Below are 9,317 nucleotides of genomic sequence, written 5' to 3'. Positions count from 1 at the left end.
TTCGCTAGAAAATGTACGTATTAACGGCTGGTTTTAGTAACCTAAAATTGCTATTTTACTAATTATAATTTTACTAACTGTGAGAAATTTATACCTTTTTTTTTTTTTGCTAAATTAAGCTCTGACATATAAACATCGCTGAAAATCTATTTGGTCTCGTTGTTACCATTGTGCAAGTATATCATCGTAGTTAAGTTAAATATTAATCGATTGCTTTATCTGATCCAAAATGAAATGATAAGAGATAAAATTATTAATATTGAAATAAATTATAAATAAAATTATCAATAATGAAAAACTAATCAGTAATCAGATATGATATAGCTTAAATATCCTGATCATAAAATGATAAAGAATTAAGTTATTTGTTCATTTGAACAAATAAATATTCTTAACACATTTGGAAAAAGTATTTCAAAATTTTAATTAAAAAATTTATGATAATTTAAAAAATAAAAAAAAATTCACTTGGGTAGGACCCTTTGATCATTTCTATAGGAATTCCCTTCTAAAAGTTATCCATTAGATTTATGATGGAAATAGGAATGACCATTTCCTTATTTGCAGGAGCGAATTTTCTGGTGCTATGTACAATTAAATTATATATAATTTTAAAATTGTCCTAAAAGAAATTTATCTTAATTTTATATTTTGACAAAAAAAATCTTAATCTTATATTATCTCGAAAAGTCAATTTTTTGTTCTTTCCTATCTTTTATAATGTCTCATGTAAGAAAATTTACGCCTATCTAAACACATATTTGTAAGAAAATGAACTCAGTTTTTGTTTCTTCATACAATTCTTGTCAAAAAAGCAAATTGATCTTAAAAATTATCTCATTATTAATTAAAATTAATTTTTTATATCTTATCATTTTAATAGCTCTTGTAAGAAAATGTTCGTATTAATGGCTGATTTTTTTAAATTGAAATCGATATTTTACTAATTTTAATCCATTAGCTATCAGAAATTTACAATTTTGTTTTCTAAATTAAGCTATAAGAGACAAACATGGCTAACAATTTATTTATTCTGGTTTGTATAATTATGCATGCATTATTATTTTAATCAAATTAAATTTAATCATTTTTTCCCTCATTCATGATTAGAGATAAAATATTAATATTCAATTTGAAATCAATTATTAAATAAAATTAATATAAAAATTTTCATCCACTCCTGACTCCTATAACTATATATAAGTTTGAAGGAGGCAAGCTCGCTGATCTCCCTCTGTAACTTCTTCCCGTTTCTTGGCAAACAGAAACGACCATGTCAACCGTTCGCTTGAAGCCAGTCTTTCACATCCGTCGTCGAGAAATTCCTCGTTGTCGTTCCAAATCAAAGCCATTATTCAGAAGCACTAGCTTCACGAATCGCTATTCTTCCAACAATTATGTGTTTTCTGATGCCAGGATCTTCTGCAACTTCCGGCCACCTCGTACGTCTCCGTCTCATTCAGTCTCTGCTGTGTCAACTGATACTACTATCTTGGAGCCCTTTCAATCTGCCGATGTCTCCTCCAAGGATACTTTTCCAGTGAAACTAACTGAGATGGTCTGAACTTTGCCTTCCACTTCCATCATCTTTACTTTTTCGGTTTCCAGAATGATATTTTTGTCTTTTTTTTTTTTGAATTTTTTTATTAGTATGGTCAAGGTATTCTCACACTGAGTTATTTTTTCCGTAATCGATTTTCAGATGCATTTCCTGGAGAAATCGAACCGCAGGAAATGAGATTTTCATTTTCTTTCCCAGCTTTTTTCTTTTACTTTTTAATTATAAGGCACTTTTTCGTTCTGAACGAAACAAATTGCATATATTGAAGGAAGTTAGATTTGTCTTTTCTGGAGTTTACAAATGTAAAAAGGAGCGAAGTTTGAATATGCTCGATCAGTTGATTTGTCTTGCCCCTTCTTCGGGACCATCCTTTTTTCTTTTTCTTTTCTTTGTTTTCTAATCAGACTGATGCTTGCACTTTTGAAAAGGTCTTGACGAGAACATGAAAGGCGTAAAAGTTATTTTCGTTATTTTTATTATTTTTAAATGTCTGATCGGCTACTTAAAATATATCGGTTTTTGATATTGGTGAAACTTGTGGATTCTTAAACTTGAATTTGCAGTTGGAAGGAAAGATCTCCGTAAGGTTAGATCAAGTAAAACATTCAAGCAACTGGGAGCTAAGGGTAGGTTGTAATCTTCCAGGAAAATGGGTTCTTCACTGGGGTGTTTCCCACGTTGATGATGTTGGCTGGTATGTCGTGAAGCCCTTTTTTTTTTTTTCCTTTTTTTTTTCAAATTCAAATATTAATTTGCTTTCTTTTCCATTTTGAGCCATTTTGTGATTTTGGTTTATTTATTTCATTTTCTTTTCCAGATCTTATTACTAATTGCATAATTAACGGATTAAGCTACAAGGCGCGTAAAATGATATTATGTTTATTTTGCAGTGAATGGGATAAACCTCCAAGCAATATGATACCCCCCGGCTCTATTTCTATAAAGGTATATACTTCTCTTGATCACAAGCGGCACATGCCATTAATGCCACGGAGAAAGTTTAAATTGGAAGTTAAACATTTTGCAGGACCACGCAATAGAGACACCCATGAAGAAATCATCATTATCTTCTGCTGAACGAGATACGTTTTATGAAGTCAAAATTGATCTTAAACCCTGCAAAGGAATTTCATCAATTAATTTCGTTGTGAAGGTTTGTTTTACAAAATAAGTATTTGCGGATGTCAGTTTTTGTTAGTAGATAAAACCTTTTAGCTGAAACAACTGCTATGCAGGATGAAGAAACCGGCGCTTGGTATCAACACAAAGGAAGAGATTTTAAAGTGCCTTTGGTTGATTACATCAAGGATGACGCTAATACAATGGGACCTAAAAGGGGCTTTAATTTTTGGCCAGGTTTAGAATATATCCTACATTTCCTTTCCTCAACACGATAATTTGTCTCACACCTTGAAATTGACAAAGTGTGCAGACTTTGTGTTCTTTTTAAGGATGTCACACTAGTAATTATCCTGGGATGCATCCTTTGGTTCCATTTGATAAATTCTTGCGTATATTAGCTCAAGGTTTTATGAAAGAGAACCATAAAGGGTTTCTAGAGTGAATGGCCATTAATTATTACCTCAAAGAAAAGTAAAAGAAGAAATATGATTTCCATTTTATATATTTCTCACTTTTGTAGCATTTCATTTCAATTATAGGGAAAAATACATACCTGAAAGTCTAATCCCTGCTTCTCCTTATCGTTGAGGTGGCATTATGAAATTGATCTCTAGACGTAATTAGTTTTCTAATCTCTCCATGTGCTGCAGAATTGTGTAAAATTGAGCCAGTGATCTCGTTCTTAACAGTTTGTTCAGAACACATATAGAGAGGCTCTATGTGAAGTTTTACTTTTATTCTGTTTAAATGGTTCCTCGGGAAATTATGTGTTGAACTTGAACCGAGACATGTTTAATCGTATTTCCTGACTCAGGGGCCTTGGGTCAGTTATCCAACATTCTTCTGGGAACGGACACAAACAAAGGTCAAGAAAACAGCGGCGAATCCAGAGATTCCAAAGAAGAAAATGGTCAACTTGATGGTTTCTACATAGAACTTCCTATTGCAAAGAAGATTTGGGTCAATAAATCCGTCAGTGTCTCCATTAGGAATTGCTCTGAGATGGCCAAGAACCTTATATATCTGGAAACAGATATACCTGGAGAAATTGTCCTTCACTGGGGAGTTTGCCGGGATGAAAAAAGAAAGTGGGAAGTTCCACCTGCTCCTCATCCTCCAGAGACAGTAGCTTTCAAAGACCGGGCTCTAAGAACTCCACTACAGGTTCAGAGATGACAAGTTACCCTTATTATGTTCTAAGAACGTAGCATTGACTACTCTGATAGATTTTGGTTTCTATGCCTTGAATGGTGGAGTATTCCCATTAATTAATTCAATGGGCATGCTTTAGAGCATAGACACCTCCATAAGATTTAAAACTTTAAATGTAACAAAATTTTTAAATCTTATAGCTGTGGTAATTTCTTAGCGGACCCATATTAAATAGCATTCATAAGGGGTTGAGATTTTGGACCTTAAAAAGCAGTACTGAACTTTTGCTATCTTAAACTTAATCGTGGACTAACCTGTTCGACTTTGTCCTTCGACTAGTTTTTCTGTGTTGTTTTCTCAAAGTCAAATACATTTTCCTTTTGTTTTTTGGAGGATTTTTTTTCCCTTTTCATTTCTTTTTGTTTTGTTTTCTTGTTTTTGTTTGTTTTTGAAAACACAACCCATCAGATGTCAGTAGTGATCTATATGAAGATCTGAATTGTAGAAACTTTATTCTCTGAACATGAGTAAAAGCAAACCAGTGCGTTTGATCGACTCCTGCCTCATTGTTTTCTTAATATAGCAATGTAACATTATCTGACACGATAATTTATGGAGATTTTAAATGAATGCAAGCAATCATCCATTAAGACGGGTTATTTTTCACTCAATCTCCACTTTCCATCTTTGTAAATTCGAAGTTCGGTTATTGTGCGTCAGCTCCAATTTATTATTGTAGATAACTTCCTTCTTTTGTGTTTTTATCGTATTATTAACTCGCCCCTCTTGTTTTTTCAGCCAAGAGAGGATGGAAACGGAAGCTCAATAATAATCACTTTGGAAGAGGGCTTTTCAGGATTTGTTTTTGTTCTTAGGCTAGATGAAAATACTTGGTTAAATTACATTGGAAATGATTTTTATCTTCCTCTTTCAAGTTCTAGTAGCTTACGTGTCAAAAACATAGATGATGAGTCGAAAGGTGTACATGTAGAAGAGACTGAAGAGGCAAACCAAACAAACTCCTTCTCTGGATTTGCTGATGGAATAATCAAAGACTTAAAAAATTTGGTGTCAGACATTTCCTCTGAAAAGAATCAAAAGGTAAAATCCAAGGAAGCTCAAGGAAACATTCTTCAGGAGATTGAAAGACTTGCTGCTGAAGCCTATAACATCTTCAGAAACTCCGTTCCTACTTTTTCAGAGGAGCCTCCAGTGGAAACTAAGGCTGCTGTGGAAGTAAAGGACAAGAGATTGCCTGCAAAAATCTGCTCAGGAACAGGAACAGGGTATGAAATATTATGCCAAGGGTTCAATTGGGAATCTCATAAATCTGGAAGATGGTACGTGGAGCTTAAACAGAAAGCTGAAGAACTAGCCTCACTTGGTTTTACTGTGATATGGTTACCCCCACCTACAGAATCTGTTTCACCTGAAGGATACATGCCAAAGGATTTATATAATCTAAATTCCAGGTATTACATTATAATGTTGATAGTACTTTAACAACTTTTTTCCTTTGTCACCAGGTATTACATTAGAATGTTGATAGTTCTTAAACAATTTTTTTCCTTTGTCAATTATCTTTTAATTTAAAGATAGAAGGCCTGGTATTTGGAAAACTGCTTAATCTGAAAGTATATGCCATATTTTGGACTTCCCAAACTTTTGTTTGCTGTCACTTGATATTTTTGTGGATGGGACTTGTTACTATTTTATCACATATATCAGATATGGAAGCATTGATGAATTGAAGGATTTGGTGAAAAGATTCCATGAAGTTGGAATCAGTGTTCTTGGGGATGCTGTTCTAAATCACCGCTGTGCTCAGTACCAGAATCAAAATGGTGTTTGGAACATATTTGGTGGTCGTCTGAATTGGGATGATCGTGCAGTTGTTGCTGACGATCCACATTTTCAGGTATTTTTTTCTGAACGGTTTCGGATACATCTATTTTGTTATTTTCCCTTTATGTTGTTCTTTCACTATTGGGGGGTCATTTCTATCCTGAGATTGTGAAACATTGATATCAAATCTCATAAAATAAAATATGTCAAGCTAGTATGATATTTCTCGTGCTTATTTTGAAATGTGCTGTATCCTAGGAAATGAAATCATTTACTAGATATTAGAGAGTTGGAGTTTTCACTTGTTCTCAAATTCTGATGCGTTAGACAAAGCAACGGGATGTCACACCAAGAATAAATCATGTTTCAATGCCCTTTGCTTTGTTTCTTAGTCTTTTTTCCTTTTCCATTTTTTTAATTGTGATTGTATGTTAGCAGTCATCTGAGATGCAGTGACCCATCTTACTTATATATATAATTCTGTCCTGTACAAAGTTGACAAACATTTCTTTTTTAATTCTACAATTACATTATTCAAAATATCGATAAAAATCTCTAGAAATTATATTTGAAAAAGAAATACATGTGTTGATAACATTATGCTCGAATATATAATAAAGCATCGTTGTTCTAAGCTTGTCATTGCTTTGTCAAGTAAGCAATCATTGAAACTTGTGAATCAGCTCTAAATTGCCACTGGTTTTGTTAGTTTCTCTTGCAACTCAGGAGTGATCTTTTCGTTAGAATAGTGTCAAATAAGTGCGGATTTTTTGAACTTCTATCATTATGAGAGCATAGAAAGCACTGAACGTTTTAGGTACTTAAATTATTCTCTCACCATTTACTGCATTGCGAATTATGTAATTGTGCCTTATCCTGAATAAAAGTGAGAAGCATATATGCCTCTGCTTGTCATGTTCTGCAATTAGTTGTTTTCTTTTTTTTTTGGGTGATTTCCTGCAATTAGTTGTTACCTTTTACTGCATTTCAAATATTTAATTTTCTGCGAACAAAGTAAACAAGTTCTTTTAGGTGTTTTAAAATTTGAATAAAATAGGTTTCATGAAGCAAAGTCTCATGCTTATTATGTAATGGAAATTTTGATTTATTCCCACTGGATTTGCTGATTAAGTGACAAATATGGTTTGAGAGAAGTAAAGAATTTGGCAGCGCTTCTCTTATTTTTCAGATATGATATGCATGCTTTGTTCTTTTAAAGTGCTTTTTACTACGAATACCTTAAAAATGTTATCCTTCTGGATGAATTCGAAATATGTAATGGATATCCTCTTTCATGCAGGGTAAGGGCAACAAGAGTAGTGGAGATAATTTCCACGCAGCTCCAAATATTGACCATTCACAGGAATTTGTGAGAACTGATCTGAAAGAATGGTTATGTTGGCTGAGGTTGATAGTTTATACCTTACTTTTCTCTACTATAGTCTAACTTCCTGGCCACTTCATTTTTCTTTATTATGGCACAAGTATAATGCTCTGGGAAGAGTTGTAGAGGAGTTTATCTGTTCTATCTTTTGCTCATAACGTGTGATCTTCAGGAAAGAAATTGGGTATGACGGATGGAGGCTTGACTTTGCAAGAGGATTTTGGGGCGGTTATGTAAAGGATTACATGGAGGCAAGTGAACCTTACTTTGCCGTGGGAGAGTACTGGGATTCGCTGAGTTATACTTATGGTGAGATGGATCATAATCAAGATGCACACAGGCAGAGGATTATTGACTGGATCAATGCTACCAATGGTACTGCTGGTGCTTTTGATGTCACAACAAAAGGGATTCTTCACTCAGTAAGAACTCTGATATTTTTATTACATTTTTCTGGATTTACACTCTGTATAAAATACCTTCTAGGCACACAAGACCTATATAATTGTTTCCATTTATCAGATAAAAAATTAAAAAGAAACACTTATATAAGTTTCTCTTGCTGATTCATCTACCCTTGCTCATAAATATTTGTAACTGAACTGATTTAGAAAACCTCACTGTGGCCTCTTCTGTTGTCTGTTTTCTGTCTGAAAGACATAGAACCTCTCTGAAAGGACAAAAATATGCATGCTATTATAATAAATTCCTTTCTCCTTGTCTGCCTGTTATTTCTTTAATGTTGGGTCATGACAGTGCCTTCTTTTAATTCCTCACCCTGTAGGCATTGGAAAGATGTGAGTATTGGCGTTTGACAGATCGGAAAGGAAAGCCTCCTGGTGCCATTGGGTGGTGGCCATCTCGTGCAGTTACCTTCATAGAAAATCATGACACTGGTTCCACCCAGGTTTGAATTTCATGCAAAAATATCTTTTCCTAGACGTTGTTTCTTGTGGTGTAGATTTATATATCAACATGGGGGTATTTATTTGCATGATTATATAAGTTTGAAAATTTTTTTAAATAAGTTCCCTCTTTCGAGGATGCCATATCACTATGCTGTTATGATATGGTAGAAGACGTGTCTACATTATATATATAATTGATTTCGTATTCTTTTCTCTGAAAGGGTCATTGGAGATTTCCAAGTGGAAAAGAAATGCAAGGATATGCTTACATCCTGACTCATCCGGGAACACCATCAGTGTTCTTTGACCACATTTTCTCCCACTACCGGACTGAAATAGGATCACTTATCTCCCTCAGGAAACGGAACAAGATACACTGTAGAAGCACAGTGAGTATCATAGTATTGTCTTTAATAGTCAACATTAGCATCCATGTGGACATTTTCTGGACTCAATGGATAAGATATTTCTCCTAAGCTTATCAAGCAGCTTAATCGTAAGTCTTAGGTTGAAGTTGACCCTACGATTCTAATACTTTCTTTTATCTTCATGTTCTAGGTTCAAATTCTTAAAGCAGAAAGGGATGTCTACGCAGCTGTAATTGACGAAAAACTCGCTATGAAGATTGGACCTGGTCATTTTGAACCCCCTAGCAGATCCTCAGGAAGATGGTCCTTAGCTTGTGAGGGAAGAGATTATAAGCTTTGGGAGGCATCATAAGTTCTCATGATATCATCATTCATCATATAGAGCTCCAATTGAAGTGAGTTATACGATGCTGTTATTGAGAAGCATAGAAACAGCATTATTTATTAAGCTGCAGAAATTACCGTTACAGCCTAGAAGTCAGGTTCGTCTCAGAACTGGAAAAATAGTGCATATGTTTAAATTAGGAAGTAAGTTGTGTCATACATACTATGCATACATAGCATTAATTACACATGATTGCATACTATACACACATTGCATTCAAGATTCAATGTAGTAAGAATGTGTAGAACGGTCAGCATTTATAGTCATGGTATTTTGTGGCAACTTCATTGAACAGGATGGCAAAACATCTATTATGGTTGTACACAACTTTTTGAGTTATAGTTTAAATTTTCTTAAACTGTTTTAATCTTGTGCCTTATGTTAGAAGACAAAGTCAGACACAACGATCTGATGATGTTATCTGAGTTGGGTATAGGTGTGCCTTCACCTCCAGAGGTTCGCCTTTCTGAACTTGATGAAACACGGGCTTTTCTATTAATATTATTTATTTAGGTCCCAACAACTGCAATAAAATGTGGGAATAATGTGAAGGGTTAAGGTGTATCTAACATCTTGAAGGATTTTTCTAGGT

At 34.1% G+C, this 9,317-nt stretch overlaps 1 protein-coding gene across 1 annotated transcript; it reads left to right on the top strand.

The window, feature by feature from the left end:
- The first annotated feature begins 1,251 nt into the window (after positions 1 to 1,251).
- Positions 1,252 to 9,092, top strand: LOC114759566 (alpha-amylase 3, chloroplastic-like). Its single transcript, XM_028948769.1, has 13 exons — positions 1,252 to 1,558; positions 2,125 to 2,255; positions 2,452 to 2,506; positions 2,589 to 2,714; positions 2,797 to 2,917; positions 3,498 to 3,847; positions 4,634 to 5,307; positions 5,564 to 5,753; positions 6,981 to 7,087; positions 7,237 to 7,486; positions 7,849 to 7,971; positions 8,194 to 8,361; positions 8,531 to 9,092. Exons 1-13 carry the CDS (start codon positions 1,274 to 1,276, stop codon positions 8,690 to 8,692), a joined length of 2,742 nt encoding a protein of 913 aa, XP_028804602.1. The 5' UTR covers positions 1,252 to 1,273; the 3' UTR covers positions 8,693 to 9,092.
- The last annotated feature ends 225 nt before the right edge of the window (positions 9,093 to 9,317 follow it).

Source organism: Neltuma alba, unplaced genomic scaffold (assembly GCF_004799145.2).
Source record: "Neltuma alba isolate B1F8T4 unplaced genomic scaffold, ASM479914v2 tig00010867_pilon, whole genome shotgun sequence".
Classification (NCBI taxonomy): Eukaryota; Viridiplantae; Streptophyta; class Magnoliopsida; order Fabales; family Fabaceae; genus Neltuma; species Neltuma alba.
The sequence above is the reverse complement of the archived record's forward strand: the minus strand, read 5'-3'. Positions and strand labels throughout refer to the sequence as shown.

Coding starts and splice junctions, on each gene's coding strand:
- LOC114759566 (XM_028948769.1), top strand. CDS start 1,274: ATGTCAACCGTTCGCTTGAAGCCAGTCTTTCACATCCGTCGTCGAGAA. Junction 1,559..2,124: donor CAGTGAAACTAACTGAGATG/GTCTGAACTTTG, acceptor TTGAATTTGCAG/TTGGAAGGAAAGATCTCCGT. Junction 2,507..2,588: donor CCGGCTCTATTTCTATAAAG/GTATATACTTCT, acceptor AACATTTTGCAG/GACCACGCAATAGAGACACC.